The sequence below is a fragment of the Rhinichthys klamathensis genome, unplaced genomic scaffold, assembly GCF_029890125.1.
Source record: "Rhinichthys klamathensis goyatoka isolate OS25496 unplaced genomic scaffold, OSU_Roscu_1.1 h1tg000354l_1, whole genome shotgun sequence".
Taxonomy (NCBI): Eukaryota; Metazoa; Chordata; class Actinopteri; order Cypriniformes; family Leuciscidae; genus Rhinichthys; species Rhinichthys klamathensis.
This window is the reverse complement of record NW_026606864.1, coordinates 790,223-812,334: the sequence shown is the minus strand read 5'-3', so window position 1 is coordinate 812,334 and position 22,112 is coordinate 790,223. Positions and strand designations below refer to the sequence as shown.

General features: G+C 38.6%; 1 protein-coding gene across 1 annotated transcript; it reads left to right on the top strand.

The window, feature by feature from the left end:
- The first annotated feature begins 938 nt into the window (after positions 1-938).
- zgc:86598 (STKc_CK2_alpha domain-containing protein) lies at positions 939-20,097 on the top strand. The gene is made up of 14 exons (XM_056232743.1): positions 939-1,025; positions 2,633-2,703; positions 6,836-6,966; positions 8,174-8,285; positions 10,659-10,760; positions 10,885-10,935; positions 11,039-11,098; positions 14,533-14,616; positions 14,917-15,027; positions 15,181-15,282; positions 16,809-16,909; positions 16,987-17,135; positions 17,507-17,596; positions 19,692-20,097. The coding sequence occupies exons 3-14, from the start codon at positions 6,866-6,868 to the stop codon at positions 19,808-19,810; spliced, it is 1,182 nt and encodes a 393-aa protein (XP_056088718.1). The 5' UTR covers positions 939-1,025; positions 2,633-2,703; positions 6,836-6,865; the 3' UTR covers positions 19,811-20,097.
- The last annotated feature ends 2,015 nt before the right edge of the window (positions 20,098-22,112 follow it).

The window sequence follows — 22,112 nt, the reverse complement described above, 5'->3', positions numbered from 1 at the left end:
TTATGATTGGCTGAAGCAATGCTCAACGGAACTTATGATTGGCTGAAGCAATGCTCTTTTGATTGCATCATATCTATCTATCTATCTATCTATCTATCTATCTATCTATCTATCTATCTATGTTTACTAAAGAATCCTAAAATCCTCTGTTAACATATTTATTATTTCTATAGTTTGATCCCACATTTGACTCTTTGATGCAGATCCTACACTTAATTTCGCTGCTCTTCCATTATTTACAAGGACAAAATATTAATTTACATAACAAAAACATTTTCTTTCTCAACAGAATTTTTTTCTTGTCCAAAGGTCATAAAATACAAAGTTAAATTTAATTGAATTGGTGACATAAAACAATAACATCAAATTACAATGATCTAACAACAACATAGAATAATACCAAAAATAACAAAACCACTGGATAGATACATTTAAGACAAAAGTGCATGAAAATCCGTTAATCACATCTGGATAACGAAAAATCCTAACATTTATGCATTTAATTACAGAAAGAATTTTGTTTTCAAATAATTGTCTACAATCATGCAAACAAACAAAAAAACTGAAAAAGAACATTAAAACCAACAAAAATAATTACATTCTGATATAAAATATTCTACATTCTACTTGTGCATACAATAAAACTAAAACTACAAAAAAGGAGCAACCTAATATAGAAAGCAGAATATCAACCAAAAAAAACTTTGTAGGGCACACAGACTTATTCAAAGAGTCTCTATACTGTCTGTGTACATCCTTACTTCAGTCAACGAAACCATAAATATGGGGTTTTATTACTAAACTTGCTTTTATGGATGTGAAAATCGGTCAAAATTATAAGTAAACGGATCAAAAGCCTGTGCTCAACAAGAGGACAGAAATCGATCGAGCGTCAGTTTGAGCGGAAGCCAGTCTCAGTGCCTCGCGCCGCTGCCTCGCGCCCCCTGCAGGACTGGAGGAGCGTCGCGTCGCGTCTCCTCGCGCTAACTACCTTCGCCGCCGCCATATTAACACAGAGCAGAGAGGTAATACAAACCGCCCTTTATTTCAATACTTCGTGTCAATCTATAGCTACTTTTAATATATACACGATCATTAAATCATTTCAGGGACGACGAGGGAGTTTTGTATTGTGTATTATGCTCTCTTGTGTCTTTAGAAATGTTTAATGTGTAGATGATTGAACGTTAGCATGGCTGTGGCTAACGTGATGATATGCTAATGATATATACGATAAACTCGATGATTTTATGCCTTTTATATTGTTTAACATTTAAATGATGTCGTAAATGTGTTTAAGGGTAGATGTATTTGAAAATGAAGTAACTGAGTGATTGCGAATGTGTAAAATAAGGACAGGCTGTTAGTTTAGCTCCTAACTGATGCTCTACATCCTGATCTGAATGAGTGTTTGAGCTCCATGTCTGATGTTGCTCCTTATTCTCTTATTTAACCTCTTAATCCATTTTAAATCTGTAGAAACCTCCATAAAGACTTAAAATATTTAACACCCAGTATTTGGATCCTCTATGAAGAGGCTGAAGATGATGTTTTAGGCTCATTAGTGGATATTTCCTTAAGACAGGCAATATTTAAAGGGTAGAAATTGTTATTTTAAGCTAAATTTAAAGGTGCATTTGTTAACATATGTGGGGGTTAGAGATTTATTGCTAAAAATTTGTTTTTAAATGCTTTTATCCACTATCATTCTGGAAGGTGGTGAACTGGTTTGATGGTTTAATCCAGGGAAACACTCCTTTGATCCCAAAGCATAGTTATTAAATCTAGTGAGCTAACTATCCAGGCAGCATTTTTAGGTATCATAGACACATTTAAAACTTAAAACATGTCTTTGATGCCCCAAAATACAGACTATTGGCAATGGGACACTTTTTTCCCCTGGCCAAATAAGTGTTGCAACAGTGATGGAATACTTTAAAAATCAAAATTGGTGGGACATACTGTCACTCACATGAGATCGACCAATAGCAAACCACAACCATCCAATCAAGTCCCTCCCTAAATTTTTTTCTTCTTCGAGAAGCCTTTTCACTCGCATAATTTACTGGTCTGAAAATGTTTCAATATTGAATATGTATTTTCCTAATTATTTTCAAAATATAAACTTGGAGCATCTAATTATACTCTAAGATATTTCAAATGCTATAAACTGGTCTTTGTAAGTGCAAGCTGCATAAAATAAAAATCCTATTCATTGGTCAAAGTGTGGACTTGTTATTCATTTTAGTATGATTAAAAAGTCCTAAATTAGATTTTAAAAGCTCTGCAAATACCCTGGTGTTTCATCCTGGTGAGGTCGGTTGATCAATCTCTGTGCACTTAGTGACTGAGATCGACACAGTTCTGACGGACAGATGGAGAATGTTCCCTAATGAAAGTTTATGATTGTTTTTCACTGAATCATCACTTGGTGTTCAACACAAATGTTGCTTTTGAGAGGGTTTGTGCCAGTGTCCTGGTTTGGCTGCACACGACAGGTTTACAAACAAACACACACACACACACACACACACACACACACACACACACACACACACACACACACCTGTGCAAATCAGATACTGCCGTCAGTGGCGATTCGTAATGCTGTTTGTTTTGCATTGCCTCACAGGTGTTTGGACTGTCGTCCTCTTGTAAATTCAGCACAAGATTCCCCAAGGCTGCCCGCAAGTACAATTGAAGGTGAGTGTGGGTTAAATGTCCAAACCTCATTCGACACATTGGGGAACATGTAAAATGTGTCTGCATGTTTGTTCTGTAGATTAGATCATGTCATTTTTGCTCTGAGATACTGTAATGACTGCTAGTGAATACAGGCTTTGTGAATCATGTGATATCAGGTTCAGTCGTTCTTCTGAGGCGGCAGGAATCTTTGGAATGGTGATCAGCCCAAATCCCATCTGGCAAAACTAAATTATCCATTGTTGCTGATGGTATACACTGATGAATGTCATTTAGCGTCATTGTATTTGTGTTCCAGCATACCTTTTTGACTTCTGAAGCATTAATAAATGGGGATGTGCCAAACGACATACTTTAAACGTACTAGAGTTGTCTAAATGACTAGTCGATGAATTGGTCACCCTGTATAACTAGGCAGGTTTTAGGTTTACTTGACCCCGACTAGGGATGGCCCGATACCGATACTGGCATCGGGGATCGGGCCGATACTGTCCTAATATACTCGTACTCGTACTCATAAAAATTCGCCGATACCACGCACCGATACCACGTACATTTTGCAAAACGAAACTGGCCGCCACGAGTGCTTTGTCGAGGTGAACTGAGGCATAGGAAAGTATAATGTCGGCGGTTTGGGCTCATTTCAAGATAAGGGATGATGACAACAGCAAGGCAGACTGTGAGTTATGTTCAGCTAAGGTGTCGAGAGGAGGGAAAGAAAGTACATCGTTTAACACCAGCAATCTAAACATCTGAAGACGCATCATAGATCTGATGGCCGAGCGCGCGCGCGGGCGGTAATGCACTCACTCTGTGTATGCGGGTTACGGGAGAATAAAACGATTCGCGGGACTCCCGCAAACTAGAAATATCTATGAATAAAACATAAAAACTAAAAGATTTTTATTCATCTCTTGCAGAAAAGCAACAAGAACAACTACAACAAAATAGAAACGATTTACAGGACAGAGTTTCTATTCATAACATGGTTACAGCGTTGAGCGATGTAGCCAATCACAGACATATGTGTTGATTTCTGGAACGCAATGGCCAATCAGAAGCATTTAAGATAGACTCCCCTCACCGCTCAAAACGGACTTTTTTGTTCAGTGCTGAATTCTGTATGCTGGCAAATCCTCTAATTATAACAAACAAAGTGTGGATATTATGAAAGATTGATTGTGCAGTCAGCTTCATTGATAATAACAGAGATGTGTGAGATCGTGATGAACTGTCAGCTTTTAGGATTTATTAAGGGAGCGCACTTTGCGCGCATTCAGTCATGCCAGACCATGCACGCAGTAGCCTGCTTGCTTTTATGTTAAATTAACAGTGGTGTTAATACATTTATTATTTTACTAATTTTTTTTTATTTTTAGACTTGTTAAAACAAGCAGAGAAGAAAATAAAAACAGTCTTCTAACCTGTGTTCTAAAATAGTCGTCTTCTTTTCTGGGAGCCTATTACTTTTGCGGTAGAAATATCGGTATCGGTACTCGGTATCGGCAAGTACACAAATGTAAATACTCGTACTCGTATCGGTTTGAAAAAAAATGGTATCGGGCCATCCCTAACCCCGACCCCCATGCATTTCTTGAGCAGCGTTTACATAAGATACAGGTGAAACTCGAAAAGTTTGAATATCGTTCAAAAGTTAATTCATTTCAGTAATTCAACTTAAAAGGTGAAACTAATATTATAGACTCATTACATGCAAAGTGAGATATTTCAAGCCTTTATTTGTTATAATTTTGATGATTATTATGGCTTCAAAATTCAAAATTAGAATATTTTGAAAAGGTTTTCATAGCTATAAGCCATCAAAATTATAACACACAAAGGCTTGAAATATCTCACTTTTAATGTAATGAGTCTATATAATATATTAGTTTCACTTGAATTACTGAAATAAATGAACTTTTGAACGATATTCTAATTTTTCCAGTTTCACCTGTATGCTCAAGTGTAAAACTTCGTAAAAAAGTGTGGCTATTTTTAATATGAAATGCCATTTTAAAAACACAATACTACCTTTAAAAAAGCAGCATGTGACATGATGTCCGTCTGCATGTGCATGGCTGTTGTAGTGATACAGGTATTTTGGCATGTCTTGTGTCCCTAACATTTAAAGGGCAACTTCACCAATTTTCAATCAACTCTATATTCTTACAATATCTGTGAGATAGATTTGTCAGCGTTTTGCGTCTTTGTACGCAACTTTTGTCTTTGCTGCTGACCTTGATAATCCAATTTAACCATAAGCAAAAATGACTTTAGTGAAACATCGCATTTGTGTTTTTTTTTTATTACTGAAATAAGAGTGTTTTTTTTCCCCTGTATCCTATTCTTCTACAGTACAGAACGGAGGCAGAGCTGAAAGGTTTGTTTGCGTTGTGCTCTCTACTGTACAGACGTGAATTTGCATTTCCTTCAGCCTGATTTAACACAACTTTTGTTGTTATTAAAAAAACAAAAAGCTCAGCCCAGGTGAGAAAAAGTAATGTGACGCATTACATTCCATAAAAAGTAACAAAGTAAAGAAGTTAGTTACTTTTAGACATGCAATATTGTAGCGTGTTACAACTTTTTTTAAAAAGTAACTTTCCCCAACGCTGTAAATGAGGACATCTGGGTGCAGGTTAACACGGAGAAAGAGCACATTTACATATACTTCTGACATTGTAACTAACAATGCAAAGCTGGCTGAAAACTAGCAAAGTTGTCCTTTTAATGATGATATGAGCAGGCCATATGGTTTCCCTTTCAACTAGTTAAATGAAATTACAGTAGTACACACATGAGGGAAATCTAATCACACTATGGTCCTGCAGGCCAGTTTTCATTACAGCACTGTGTCAAAATGGTTTATTAAACCGGAGGTTCCTGTTTTAAAATGTGATGAGACATTCACAGCTCTTGTAAGATAGATTGATTTCTATTTTAATGTTGCAAAGCTGCGTTTTTAACTGTAAATTAATATAGCATGACAGACATCTTTTTATTGTAGTTATTAATATATTTTTACATTTTTAAACCTTAACCGACCCGCATTGCCTTGAATGTTTTTTTTCTGAAGCTTAAGTGTTACTTTTGATCTTTTTCACATTTGATAATGGGGTCTCCAAAAGTGGAAGTCGTCATAGTTGGGTAAACCTCTATAGTGGTGAACAGAAACTACAACAAATATAATTTTGCGCATTTCCAAAAAATGTGAAAAAAATCTTGCGAGATTGATTACATTGGTCGGAAGAGAGAAAGATGTCAATGTTTCAATGGCAACCATATCAACACCGAAATGAATTGAAGTGGTACAGGTCAGAGCTTTCAAGTTGTTTGTTCATTATTGTTGTAATGTTGTGTGCTTTGAGACGTGAGGTAGTTTAACGCAGCGTCCCGTGACGCTTTTGTTTGCTCCCTGCTGTACGTGTTCATGTGTTTTGAAGGAGGCGTGGCTTTGGAGACGCTCTGAAGGGAGGGTGGGATCTTATCTCTCCGAAAATTGCCTACCCTACCTTTAATAGATGTATGTATGCAATTTCTCACAAATAAAATCCTAAATGTCTAAAATGTAAACACTTATAATAGGCTTACAATAGGGAATGAGGGTAAGAAAAACACGTTTTTGAAGGATCGATGATGTATTGTATTTTGTTAATTAAAAAAAAAAAGAAAAAAAGTTAGTGTTCTACAACTCTAATTACTTAAAATGAATAGAAAGCCAAAAAGAAAATGGAGCCAACTTGTGTTTTTTAATATTTTTTTTTTAATGTGTGTGTGTTTTCAACCTTGAAAAAATGTGCTGACACCTTTTGGACTGCGGTGGTCGAGTCTTCCTCGGTCTGCTTGCATCTAGATTAAAACTTTCCTCCATCTGGGCAGAGTTTCAGAACCTTAATCCAATTTATCAAGACAGTCAGGGGTCCGTGTCGTGGGCGGGGGCCTGTAAAGCCAAGCATCCCAGTTGTGGATTTTTTTTTTAATCCTTTTGTTTGTCCATGTTCAAATGGGGCCACATTATTTCAGGCCCCAAGCATTGCATTGCAGTCAATGTTATCGATGTGCGTTGGCCTGATAGTTCTGTCCTAGTATTGATTGGTTATTTGTGTGTGTGTGTGTGTGTTCGTGTGTTCAGCCCTGACAGGCGCAGCCACACACACAGATCATGTCCGGCCCTGTCACGAGTCGATCCCGCGTTTATCCAGACGTCAACACACAGAGACCGCGGGAATACTGGGACTATGAATCTCACGTCGTAGAGTGGGGGTGAGTGCCGAGACAGATGTTTTTTTCAGTGTGTCATGGCAATGCCTGATATTGATGTGAGAATGATTGTGGCCTGATATTAGACTTCAGGAATGTCGAAGATCACAAAAATTAAGTAAATTACAGGGTTGTTATCAGTCATGGAGAAGATTGGATTGTTTTAATAATGTTTTCTAAGCCTGGAAATTTCTTAGAATGTACAATACCATTCCGAAGTTTGGAGGCAGTAAATACGTATATATTTTTATACTTTTACTCAGCAAGCATGCATTCAATTGATTAAAAGTGACAGTGAAGACATTTATGTTACAAAACATTTCTGTTTCAAATAAATGCTGTTCTTTTGAACTTTCTATTAATCAAAGAATCAAAATTTAGTGAAATTTCCATTAAAAATATGAAGCGGCACAGCTGTTTTCAACATTGATGATAATACAAAATATTTCTTGAGCATCAAATCATCATATTAGAATGATTTCTGAAGGATCATGTGACTCTGAAGACTGGAGTAATGATGCTGAAAATTCAGCTTTGATCACAGGAATAAATTACATTTTTAAATCTATTACAATACAAGAGTTATTTAAAATTGTAATAATATTTCACAATTTTGCTGTTTTTACTGTATTTTTGATCAAATAAATGCAGCCTTGGTGAGCAGAAGAGACAATAAAAAAGGTAAAACTTGCTCACAATCCATAGTGATTGTTTGATTTGTTAGTGAATCGTTCTTTTGAGTTGGCTTTTTTTTTTTTTTAACAAGTCAGTGTAACAGGTTCACGAATTGCTCTGAATGATTCATTCGCAAAATCGGAAAGGGGTAGGATTGTGCCAGCACAGTAATGTATTGAAATATATGATTTGCTCTTTCTCTTGCAGTGACGCTGATTCTCGATTGCGTGTTTAGGGCAGATTTAATCTCAATTAAATGCCGTTGAATTGAACAGAACACAGGGGTCTTGAGGACTTTATTGTTCATAAACACTGTGGTAATCGCAAGCTAATGGTGTTTGAGTCATTAGTTTGAACACTTTACATGTATAATGATCAAACATTAAGTATCTTGTTAGTTTTCATTCAGTTGTCAGAGTTTGCAGAGGGTTGTGTAAAGTATTTCTCTGTAGGGAGACAGTGTGAATGTCTTTATTTTTGTCTGGATCGGCATTTCATTTGCTCTTGTAATAGCAGCTGTCGGTCTTGTCAACAGGAATCAAGATGACTACCAGCTGGTGCGGAAACTCGGCCGAGGGAAGTACAGCGAAGTGTTTGAAGCCATCAACATCACAAACAACGAGAAAGTAGTCGTCAAAATACTCAAGGTGAAGAGCGTTGTTGTTCCAGACCGCTTTAAAGGCTGGTTGGGAAGACCCCTAGACTTCACGTAGACTTCATTTTCCGAGTCGTTGACAAGAACGTATGCTGAGATAAGCCTGTTTACGCTATGGAAGGCAGTGGCCGGTATCGAAACCAGAAGCTGCTGGCCGGCGCTCAGATGAACGGGCGCCTGTCGAATTCCTTCCTCGCCCCCCTCCTCCTCTAAACCAGAGAAAGCTCTAGATTCTAGCGATAACACCCGACGAGCTGAGAGCTTCTTTTCAAGCTAAGTGATAAATAGTTTTGAAGATTAGCGCCGTTGTCCCGTAATGTAGCCAGTCGTGTATAATGAACTTCCCCTACCTGGAGACACGGAGGATGAAGATGCACAGATTGAGTCTAGACGCAGTTATATCAGATGTCATTGCGTCAAACTCATCTGTTCTTATTTGCTTTCTTAATAATCTACTTTATTTTGGTTTGGAGTCTAGCTTGTTCCTTTCCTTCTCAAACCCATTATCAAAGTGAAATAACCTTCTCTTACTCTTAATAAAAATTAGTTATTTTTTCCTGATGTAACCAATTCCATGTTGGTTGTGAAAAAAAAAAACCATTTACCAATAATCTCTCCACTTTTCATGATCCAATCAGATCAAATCACAGTGTTTCCCCTACCATTGTTTTGGGGGGGCGGCCCGCCCTCCCAAAACGACCCCCCGCCCCCCCTAAAATGCTGACGAAATCCAGTCATAAAAAAAGGAATTTAGTGTATAACGCGGAATTTCACGGAATTTGTAAATTTGAGGAAAAAATAGAAAGCACTTCAGTACAGTTGAAATCAAATCGCGATGTAGACTAGTGTGTGTGAATATTAAAACACAAAGACTATTTAAATACGCATCCTGCATGTTCTGTGTGAACGAATGGTGCCGCCGACGCGCAGTTTCATTTACCACACACACACACACACACACACTGAAGCATGTGTGACGCTTGCGCTGTTTTTTGCCCTATATGAAGACACAAATGGATCCACTCTGAAAGTCACTTCGTGATCATTTCACCGCTTCATTTGAGAAAAACTATCATCATGACATAAACGCACAGAAACTCAAAAGGTCTTCACGGCAACCTGTCAAAATAAAAGTTCGGTTTAAATTGACAGAAATATATTACTGTTGTACATTAGAATTTAGATATGTCCCAATGTAATAATACACTAACAGTAATCCAAATAAATTATCATCAAAACTGAAATTTTTAAGGAATAATCCATGTTTTAATTTTAACAGTAGGCTAAAGCTCATTGTGCAGCAAGTTATTTGACAAAAAGTTTATTTAATTTCATATGATTAAAATTGATGATAAATGCTAAAATTTGTGTTTTATGTCTTCATTTTATTACCAGAAAAAACACAACACAGAATTAGTGTGAATTTTTTTTCCATATATATATAAAAAAAAAAAAAGTTGTATAAGTTTAATTATTCATAATACATGATTTCAATTAATAAAAAATAAAAAATTACACCACGTATCCGTAACACGCCCACTCCGCAACACTAGCAGTCTGCCCCCCCCCCCCCCCCTGAAAAAAAATCCTAGGGGAAACACTGAAATCACCTTTATTTATTTAGGGCATAGACACATATTCCACTATTTGATTCGATTTTGATTCACAAGCTTCGATTCCATTCCAATCTCGACTCAATTTGATTCGATATTTATTCATTTGGATATATATCAGGGGTACACTGTCAGTTATTCTTAACAGAAAAAAAACGAATTGCACATAAGGCAGTTTTTATAATAATAACAACTTTTTAATGACACAATTATGTTTCCCTTTCCAATTCATTAAAAAGTTTGCTGTCATAACTTGTTTTAATGACAGATTTATTCAAACATGTATGAAATTGAGGACCAGGTTAAGTAAAAATATAATGAATATTTAATATAGTGCATACATTTTTTTCAGAATTCTCCTTCATTTAATTTTTTTATTAAAATGAGAATCGAGAAATCAATATTTTAACCCAGTCGTAAGCTTCACAGTAATAAACAGGTAAATAACAGAATCAAAAGTAAAGGACTTTACTGCTGTAAAGTAGCTCTAAAAAAGTTGAATGTAATTTATTCAGCTCAAGTCAAGCTCATGTTCAGTGTTGATTCAATTCTGCTCAATAACTGTAAAGTTCATCATTGAGCTCATTTCAGTTCTCTAACAAACACAGATGATATAATCAAATCCTGCCCTATGTTATTTCCCACTGAATATTCTGTTTTACACATTATGGAAGTTAAATGTATTGCAAATGCAGTTTTATGTTGTCTTTAATGATTTTGTGTCGCTTGTTTTGTCATATTTCCATATGCAGCCAGTAAAGAAGAAGAAAATTAAGCGGGAAATTAAAATTTTGGAGAATTTGAGAGGCGGCCCCAACATCATCTCACTTCTAGACATTGTCAAGGATCCAGTGGTCAGTTGGATTTCTTGAAGATGATGTTTGATATGTGTTGTATTGTTGAGAATGTGAAATCAAGCTTGCGCAGCTTCGTTTCAAATGCGTCTTTAACTGAAGTCTCTTGTGTTTCTCCCTCAAGTCTCGAACCCCAGCTCTGGTATTTGAACATGTGAACAACACAGACTTCAAGGTAAATCATTTCTTCTACCTGCTAAATCAATTCTGCCACCAAAATACAAGACAAAAAAAATCAGTTTGTTTAAACTCAACCGTCCGCTTGTTCTGTCGTGCAGCAATTGTATCAAACGCTATCAGACTACGACATTCGGTTCTACATGTACGAGATCCTAAAGGTAAGTTCCTTCAGATATCATCTTAAAGCTGTTCACAGAAACTCCAGAGTATCTCAAGTCTGTGACCACTTGTACCTAATTATTAGTTTTAGGCAGTGTTGTGCCTGAACGCGTTCAATGAACGATAGTTCCTGAACTCGTTCATATTTTGGGCGAACGTGAACTGAACGTACTGAATTACTGCCTGATGAACGTTACTGTGAACGCGTTCATTCTGGTGTCTGTGAACGCACGCTCTCTGTTTATCTTCGTTCAATAGGGTGCCAGATTTCTATAGAGCCTTCCAGGCGAAAACCCGGCTAAAACACATGTAACAGGCCTTAATATGCAGCTAAAACAACACCCAATCTGGCAACACCAGCCACCAGTGTCCCACCGCGGCCGCCGCGTGCGTCATCAAAACAAAAAGCAGCATGTATTCGACAAAGCAGCGAGCGAGGAGGCGTCGTATGATCATTTAAACGATATTTATGACAAGGTCAGTGAGGATGGGAAAAATCTTACATTTCTGTGCAAACTTTGCCCGTCGATAAAATAATTGCTGTCTGTGGTTGTATATGGGCTGTGGCAATAATAATAAAAAAAAGCTCGCAGCAACATATGGAAAAAAATAACTATGAACTAGTTCATTTTGTGAAGTATGAAATATGAACTGAACTAGTTCATTTTAAAATTTGTGAACTGAACTTTGAACTAGTTCATGTAGAAAATGAACTTTCCCAACAATGGTTTTAGGGATGTAACGATTCACTCGCAACCGGTTGAAAATCGATAAAAATGTGTGACGATTCAAGTCGGTTGAAATGTTAAACGAATCGCGATACACGTTTTAAACAGCAGGGCGCGTATTACTGTATAGCCTACTGTGAAGTTGTGAACCTCGCTTTACAGGCACAATAGCAACGAGCACACACTGGCGTGAAGCTAGCGAGTGTTTTCACTTCATTCATGGAACTTGATCTTGTGTGAGCCAAGCTCAACTTCCATAGGAATGAACTGAAAACGCTCGGTTTGCTCCGCTCGCGCCGCGCCAGTGTGTGCCATAGACTGGTGTGTACGCGCCGTCAAACACATGGCGACGGCAAGCGTAGATGTTGACGTTGACTCATTCAAATCGGAGGTGTGGCGGCATTTTAACTTTCCGTAGAATAATAATAATCACCATCGTGAGAAGCACCAGTCACCTCCGTTTTCAATTGCGAGAGCCTCGGAGATCACAAGGTGCATCAGTGTTTCCGTGGCAACCAGGTGTTTTATTTATTTTAATATCTTTAATATCTTAAAAAAAACAATTTTTACTCTTACTAGTGCAATGATACAAATTATAACAAAATTAGAATCTTGCCTTTATTACAATGTAAAACCCCTGTCAATCTGGTACTAATTTTACACAGTCTTTTACATAGTGTGCGAAGGTACCAGTGTCCAGCCTCTTGACCAAACAGACAGAAAGACTGAGTTGAAACAACCTTGAAGGGAATTTTTTTAATGTAGTTTTATAATTTGACAAATATATTTAAAATTACAAAAGAAATGTGCAGCATTTTGTCTGAGAAATAATAAAAGGGACACTTTTGTCTTAAATCTCATTAAAATCGCGAGAAAATCGCATCGTGAAACCAGTATCGTGAATCGTATCGCATCGTGAGATGAGTGAATCGTTACATCCCTAATTAGTTTTGTTTATACCATTTTTATTGTATCTGTATTTTCCCAATCTGTTTCAAACTCTCCCCATCTTTGCCACTTTCTGCATTTGTTTGATGCTACTAGTTGTGTAGCTGTTACACTCGCAGAAAGATCTTATTGCTGCAGTTTTAGCATGTTGTTCATATACATGTGCTGTTAGTCAGTTGTGTGGGAATCCTGGAGTTCATGGGTTCAGGTGTGTTAATCTGGATCAGGTACAACTGCGTCACTGCAGCAGAAAGAGCATCTGTCCACTGGCTTAACCTCTGTACCTTCACCACTCGTTGCCCCGTTGCCCTCCCTCTGTTTCTCGCTCGCTCTTTGATTCCCAGACCCTTTTTGTATTAGGATCAACAATCTACTGTTTATGTTATAATATTGTGAAATTTTCTATTTGAATATATAGTAAAATGTAATTTATTCCTGTGATCAAAGCTGAATTTTCAGCATCATTACTCCAGTCTTCAGTGTCACATGATCCTTCAGAAATCATTCTAATACGCTGATTTGCTGCTCAAGAAACGTTATGTTTTATTATCAGTGTTGGAAACAGTTGTGCCGCTGCTTCTTTGTATTTGTATGAACAGAAAGTTTAAAAGAACAGCATTTATTTGAAATAGAAATCTTGTCAATTTTGATCAAGTTACTGCGTCCTTGCTAAATTAAATGTATTTGAGGATTTTTTTGTATTTATCTTGATGAAAACATGGAAGAATTGCATTGTGATTAATAGTAAATATACTGATTTTCTTTGGGTAATTTTACAAGATAAAATGAATGTTCTCTAATATGTTTTAATATTCAACCTTTTTAATAATCTTACATTTTAATTATATATATATATGAAGAGTTTGGTTCCAAAACGCGATAAACGCCATTTAAAAAAAAAAATAGTTACTGCAAAAATCAGTATTGTATCTGGTTGGTATTGAAAAGTCGATGTTTAATTTGAAGTAAAATGCGATATCCGCCGTGTTATTCTGTCATGTTTTCTCCCTTTCTTTCCAAACCGTGACAAACGCCAGTCTCCCTTCTCTGCAGAATGCGATATATCCGCTCTCAACCAATCACAACGCACCATTCCACGCAATGTAAACAGTAACGGCAGCGCCTTAAATACACCCGGCTTCCTAGTTTTTCTTATCTATTTTGTACTTTTCGATCAACAAACAAGCAAAAAAATGAATAATTTTGATGGCATTGATGAACCTGTGGTTGTTTGCGGTGGGTGAGAAACGTAAGGCATCGAAATCGAATCATTTACGTGAGGAGATTAAGAAGATGAGGCACTCGGGAGGAGGAAAAATGTTTTCAATCTTCTTTACAGTTCTTAATAAAAATATTATACTAATAAACTTACGCTGTTGTGTATTTTCAACAGTTTCAATATGAAAAAAAAAAAACTTTTATATTGATTCATTGGATTAATTGCATTTTGATTAAAAAAAAGGATTTATTGCATTTTGGGGGAAAAAAGAATCCGTTTTTATAATAAATTTTGAAAATCAAAACCTGGATTTTTTTTTATTTTTTATTTTTTATTTTTATTTTATTATGACCTACAAATGCTATGTGAAAGTTTGAAACAGAAAATAGTGGTTTTCATCTTTCCACTTTCTTGGTAAAGAAAACACATTTTTACTCAAATTAATCTAAATGGTTTTATTGCGTTTTGGAACCAAACTCTTCATATATAGTGAAAAGGTGTGAGTAGCCTGGTGTTTACGTCTGGTTCTCTCTCTCAGGCGTTGGACTACTGCCACAGTATGGGAATCATGCACAGAGATGTGAAGCCACACAACGTGATGATCGACCACGAACACAGAAAGGTACTTCCCGCTCGCATCATCGCTCGCGTCAGCCATCTCACTCCACACGTCTGATTGGCTGAATGACGACGAGCTCGCTTACATGCACCAATCACAAACCAGAGATGGCTGTAGTAAAAGAGAAGCTTTGTTTGTTGCTGTGACATCAAGCACATTACTTTAAGCTAGATCAAATTTAAAAGGTCTACAATCTTCAACAGGGACACTCCTATTAGATGCTGAGTGAATCACTAATTGTAATTTTGAATGATTAATTAGTTCACATTTGACTCTTGTCTGATGGTGTTTTCTCTTGTTTAGCTGCGTCTGATAGACTGGGGCTTAGCAGAGTTTTATCACCCCAGTCAGGAGTACAACGTCAGGGTGGCGTCTCGGTATTTCAAAGGACCTGAACTGCTGGTGGACTATCAGGTGAGACCAGATGCAAACAAGACTTTTAGGAAAGTGATTGGTTTGTTTTTTTAAGACACAAATCTTGCTTCAAAAGCACATGTTCAAGCTTCTGTTGAATTAACATGCACATCACAAACAGCGTAACATAAAGGCGTTTGTTTCGTCCCACAGATGTATGACTACAGTTTAGACATGTGGAGCTTAGGCTGCATGTTGGCCAGTATGATCTTCCGGAAAGAGCCTTTTTTCCACGGACACGACAACTATGATCAGGTGATACCGGCTGCTTTTAGGTCTTTTCAAATATTCATTGTTGTCTTACCACTTTATAGTGACCGATGTTTGTGGCGTAATCACAAAAAAATGAATAGAATTAATTTGCCTCAATCAGTGTTGGGTGTAATCACTATTTCAAGGGAAAAGTAATTAATTACCTGGTAAAGTAAGGGATTAATCTGTAATTCCGTCATTTAATTACAGTTACTTCTGATGTAATTGCATTAAATACTGTATAGGCTATATAACAATTCTATATAAAGCAATAGTGGATTTAACATCAAAATGTACGGTAATGTTTTAAATGTAACCTTCATCCTTTACACACTCTGGTCAGTTCAAGAATAATTTATGCAATTGTTTATTTGAAAGAATTAAAAGAGCAGATTCTTCTCTATCCTTGTATTGTTCATCTGGTCGAGGTTGATATGGGATTTAGAAAGTAATAAGTAATCCAATACTTTTCAGAGCGAGTTAATGGTACAGTAATCTAATTACACTGTTGAATATGTAATTAGTATCTAGTAATTCATTACTTTTTTAGAGCAACAAACCCAACACTGGCCTCAGATCATAGCATGGAAGACAATGTGCTTAGATGGTGGAATATTTATGAAATATGCACATTTTAGTATTTTATGCTCTAATATTTCCCACAATACCTTAGCAAATAGAAAGATCTGTGACCGCTTTCTGATGATATCAAGATGATAATATAGTTTCTCCCAGTGTCCTACTGTCTGTCTTTATAGATAAAAGTGCAGTGCATACTCATAAGTATTTGAATTATATTAATATAAATATATTAGGGCTGCAACAACTAATTGATAAAATCGACCATTATCGATAAATGAAAATAACTGACAACAAATTTGATTAGTCGAGTCTGTATAATCGACAGATTAATCTATTCTCAAAATAATCATTAGTTGCAGCCCTAAAATATATTATTATATAACTATATATAAAATTATAATGATTATATTATAAGTATATCATTTTCTTTGTAGGCCAAAACCTGAAAACAAGTGCATTTTAGCACTTCTGGTTTCATCATCCTGAAGTCAATGGGTTTTTTGTATGAGCTTGTGTTAAACAGAAACCTTATTTTAGGCATTTAACTAAAAATCCAAGATATTTTCACATTTTATTTTATGACATAAAATGCATAATTAATACCCCCTTGTGATTTTAAAAAAACAACAACTGGCTAAATTGGAAAAGTCTGCTTTTACAGCCTTATGTTTACAATCACGTACTTGCAAACAATTCTGAATTTAGGCTTCAAAATTTACAAAAGTTGTCTCAATCTGTGAAGGTTATCATGATGAATAAAACAGGCAAGAAGCATAAACTTGTGTTGGTCACAGAACTTATTTTCTGCAATAATCCAACAGCCAATGGAAAACTGTGTTTGTGTGTAGGGAACCAGTGTAATGACTTCAGGCTGTCGGCTGGTTTGATCTGTTGATGTGTGTCTGCTGCCCTCTGCTGTTTTTAACCAGTACTGTGTCTTTGTCCAGCTTGTACGGATTGCCAAAGTCCTGGGCACAGAGGACCTCTACGACTACATCGACAAATACAACATCGAGCTCGACCCACGGTTCAATGACATTTTGGGAAGGTACGTTGAGATGTGTGATTGTGTTTATACATGTAATACTTTGACCTCACTTTAAGGATTTTACTATCTCTCTCCAGACATTCCCGGAAAAGGTGGGAACGGTTTGTCCACAGTGAGAACCAGCACCTGGTCAGTACCGAAGCGTTGGACTTCCTGGACAAACTGTTGCGCTACGACCACCAAGCTCGCCTCACCGCCCGCGAGGCCATGGAGCACCCTTATTTCTGTGAGTGTCTTCATCTACTGAAACTATGAAGATCAACTGCTGTGCTCCTCATGCCAGAGTCTAGGATCTCTTAGTCAATAGCCAAGGAAGCAGAACCAATATCCCAATCTGATTCAAAAACACCTTGATTGCAAAGTTGACATTTACATCAGTTATGTGATCAAGTGATTGAGAAGTGTGAACAATGTCTCTGTAGGAACTAAAGCGGTTGTCATGTGGACACAGGATTTGCTCGCTCATTTGAAATAAAAGGTTTATGTACTCAATTGATTGCATCATGCATTTCATCACTGTGCCCATATGTGAAGCGCTTTGAGTACCCAGATAAGCGCTGTATGAATGAAAAAAATTATTATTTTTTCTCGTGTCAGATCCCATTGTGAAAGAACAGGCGAGGATTGGCTCCACTTCAGGCCTGTCCACTGGATCCACTCCTGTCAGCACGTCCAGTATGATCACAGGTCAGTCATGTGACTCCCTCCGGGATCATGCTTATTAGGGGTGTAACGATATTTGAACCGAACCGAAAAACCGCGATACACCACCCACGATACGTATCGCGATACTCTCATGGCGAACCGAACACGCCCCGCCCCCTGCTGCCCCGCCCAGCCCCAGCTCATTGCACCTCATGTGTTATGTGTACACAACGAATACAGGGCTGTTGCCTAACCACCATTAACAACATATAATCGCAATCAGCTCAGTGTTTTGTTACTTTTGATAATAAGCAAGGTGTAATCTTTCAAATTATGTCTATTTGATCACGAAATGCAAACAATAAATGCCGTTTTGGCGCTCTTAGATGTGGCGTGACAGATATCACTGTATGGATGCGGCAGCGCGGAGCGCGATCATCTCTTCCTCAGTTACAGAATAAACATGAATGGACACCCGAAGGTATGTTGAAAGAAACAGTATACTTACTGAAAGGCATCATAACTCGTGTAAACACTCAATCAGTGTTTCAACAGCGGAAATACGTCAATAAAACGCTTAGTTTTTCACATAGCTTTATATTTACCTCTGGCAAGTCATTCAGTATCCACAGCTTGCTGGTTTGCTAACTCTTTCACTAAATAAATGCTATATATTAGCCTATATATTATATTTTACTTAACCTGTTTATGATATCTTGATTATTTAATGTATGTTTAAAATAGTTGTCATGAAAATAACAGCAACTGTGTAAATTATTATATAACAATAACAAATTAGAGTAAAAACATGTTAATGCAAAAATTGCCTTATGTGCAGTTTACATGTTTTCATACAATTTGTTATTTGAGTGTTGATCATTATTAATAATAATAATAATAATACATTTAATTTTTAGGCGCCTTTCAGACCACCCAAGGTCACCTTACAACAAAAATAGAATAAAGATAGTATTAGCTATTGAGAAAAATAAATTTATAATTAAAAGTATAAAAGCATAAAAGTATAAAAGCATCCAACAGACTAATGCTGATGGAGAGAGAGGTGAGGTGCTTAAAGTTTATAGGCTTCTTTGAAAAGATGAGTTTTGAGAGTGGTTTTGAACTGTGAAATGGAGTCTATGGCACGAATATGAGGGGGAAGAGAATTCCAGAGTTTTGGTGCCGCATGGGAGAAGGCCCTAGCTCCCATTGTGGAAAGTCTGATGTCTGGAGTTGCCAGTAGTCCTGCTGATGATGAACGGAGTGAGCGGGTGGGTATGTAAGTCTGTAGTAATTCTGTGATATATGAAGGGGCGAGGTTGTGCAGAGCTTTGAATGTCATTAACAAGACTTTAAAGTTGATTCGTTGTGATATGGGGAGCCAGTGCAGTTGAATCAGCAGGGGTGTGACATGATCAATAGATTTGGTACGGGTAATGATGCGTGCAGCTGAGTTTTGAAGAAGTTGGAGACGGTGGAGTAATTTATTAGGGATTCCTTGCAGGATCGCATTACAATAGTCGATCCGAGAGGTCACCAGAGTGTTGACAAGAACTTCAGTGGAGTGTTGAGAAAGTGAAGGACGCAGTCTGGAGATGTTTCTGAGGTGATAATAGGCCGTCCGACAGACATTATTGATGTGGTTGGAAAATGAAAGGGTACTGTCCAAAATTATTATTATATCATTTAGGCTAAAAGTCTAGGCTCTGTTGTTAAGTAAGGGCTGTAGTTTACAGCATTAGCAGATAATTTTGTTATCCTTGAGAAACGTTTACTTGTAATTGAATTAATTTAAAGACAAGGACACAATTTGTTCATTAAAGCACTGTTTAATAAAAAATAAAAGCAATTTTAGCTTTCTAAACCCCCCCACCCCACCGAAATGAACCGAGACCTCAAAACCGTGGGACGAACCGAACCGTCAGGTTTGTGTATCATTACACCCCTAATGCTTATTGAACTGAGAATTACATACTAGAATTAAGATTAAAAGAGTATTTTTCTGTGTTCATGAGGAACATGACGTTACTAAAAGGCATTGATCTGCAGGTCTTCAAGGAGTCAGAGTGTCAGCTGATCCTTGACGCATTGCGAGTGTGTTTGCTTCTAAATGCTGATGGTGTTTGTTTGCCTGTAGGAGGCGTCACATCCATGTCCTCGTCCCAGCCGATGGCCAACATCGCCGGCTCTCCGGTCATCTCGTCTCCCAGTGCTCTCGCCACACAGGTTCCTGCGGCCGCCGGTGCGATGCCCTGAACACACACACACACACTCGCTCTCTCTGCTCTGGGCCACAGTTTTATGTTGAGTGTAAACAAACTAAAGAGAGACTAAACTAGGTTTCTTTTTTCTTCTTCCTTTTTTCTTGTTTTTTTTTCTTTTTCCATACAATAATTATATATTGAAGCTGGGACACACAGTTGTTATGTTGCATCGGTGTCCGGCAGTCTTTCCTGATGATGATGATGATGGTGTCTATATAGAAGCCACTACAGTGTAGAAATTCAGAAAATGGATAATAAAATTTATTTTATATGTCCCTATTTCGGCTTCTGTTTGTTATTCGAACAATATGGATATTTGCTGATGAGATTGTTGTTAATCTACAGGTTTTGGGGATTTAAAACGTATAATTAAACAACATATAATTCATAGACAAATATCAAGGTGCAAGAGTCATTTTCACGTTCATGCATTGGGGAGATGCTTTTATTCTAATTGACTTGCATTGCTTTCTAAGTTTACATTATATTCCTTTTTGGATAGTAATGACTCAACTTTCTAAAGGAACTACTAATTATTTGGATCAGGATTCTAAAGTGAAGATCCTGGTAACCCAATAGTAATGTCTCGAGTGTTACTAAATCCACCTGAAGGAATTACTATCCAAAACCTTTCAAAAACCTCAAAAGTTTACAGTGAATTCAGTCTTTAATAGAAGTATTATCTTTAATATGAGAGTCATTGCTAGTGCATTACCATGATCTTCACTTTAGAATTAATTATACATTAGTCTTATTAAATTAACTGCAAATGAAAGCCTTATCGGTGATTCATTTAATTGTGTATGCTATTGTCGAGTTAAAGTGTGTAACCTATTGTGATACAGCTGAGATATTTAATGTGCGTCTGTAATAGGTTTGTAGGGACGAGGCAGAGTGAGAATCTAAGTGTGCACATAACTTTAATAGCAAAAGACAAAAACAGAGATAATCCAGACTGGGAAAGAGGCAAATGGTTCACATGAACTCAAAGGGCAAAACCAGGACATCTAGGCACCCCACGACCGAAGTGTTCCTCCAGACACCCCACGACCGAACCAGGACATCCAGGCACCCCACGACCGAAGTGTTCCTCCAGACACCCCACGACCGAACCAGGACATCCAGACACCCCACGACCGAACCAGGACATCCAGGCACCCCACGACCGAACCAGGACATCCTCCAGACACCCCACGACCGAACCAGGACATCCTCCAGAAACCCCACGACCGAACCAGGACATCCAGACACCCCACGACCGAACCAGGACATCCAGGCACCCCACGACCGAACCAGGACATCCAGGCACCCCACGACCGAACCAGGACATCCAGACACCCCACGACCGAACCAGGACATCCAGCCACCCCACGACCGAACCAGGACATCCAGGCACCCCACGACCGAACCAGGACATCCTCCAGACACCCCACGACCGAACCAGGACATCCTCCAGACACCCCACGACCGAACCAGGACATCCTCCAGACACCCCACGACCGCGCCAGGACATCCAGACACCCCACGACCGAACCAGGACATCCAGACACCCCACGACCGAACCAGGACATCCAGGCACCCCACGACCGAACCAGGACATCCTCCAGACACCCCACGACCGCACCAGGACATCCAGACACCCCACGACCGAACCAGGACATCCAGGCACCCCACGACCGAACCAGGACATCCAGACACCCCACGACCGAACCAGGACATCCAGGCACCCCACGACCGAACCAGGAGATCCAGGCACCCCACGACCGAACCAGGACATCCAGACACCCCACGACCGAACCAGGACATCCAGACACCCCACGACCGAACCAGGACATCCTCCAGACACCCCACGACCGAACCAGGACATCCTCCAGACACCCCACGACCGAACCAGGACATCCTCCAGACACCCCACGACCGCACCAGGACATCCAGACACCCCACGACCGAACCAGGACATCCAGGCACCCCACGACCGAACCAGGACATCCAGACACCCCACGACCGAACCAGTACATCCAGACACCCCACGACCGAACCAGGACATCCAGGCACCCCACGACCGAACCAGGACATCCAGGCACCCCACGACCGAACCAGGACATCCAGGCACCCCACGACCGAACCAGGACATCCAGGCACCCCACGACCGAACCAGGACATCCAGGCACCACACGACCGAACCAGGACATCCAGGCACCCCACGACCGAACCAGGACATCCAGGCACCCCACGACCGAACCAGGACATCCAGACTCCCCACGACCGAACCAGGACATCCTCCAGACACCCCA

What these genes read in the sequence shown, in the direction of transcription:
- zgc:86598 (XM_056232743.1), top strand. Translation starts at nt 6,866, where the DNA reads ATGTCCGGCCCTGTCACGAGTCGATCCCGCGTTTATCCAGACGTCAAC. An exon ending in AACTGCTGGTGGACTATCAG is followed by an intron (nt 15,028 to 15,180) that starts GTGAGACCAGAT and finishes TTCGTCCCACAG; the next exon opens with ATGTATGACTACAGTTTAGA. An exon ending in TTCAATGACATTTTGGGAAG is followed by an intron (nt 16,910 to 16,986) that starts GTACGTTGAGAT and finishes ATCTCTCTCCAG; the next exon opens with ACATTCCCGGAAAAGGTGGG.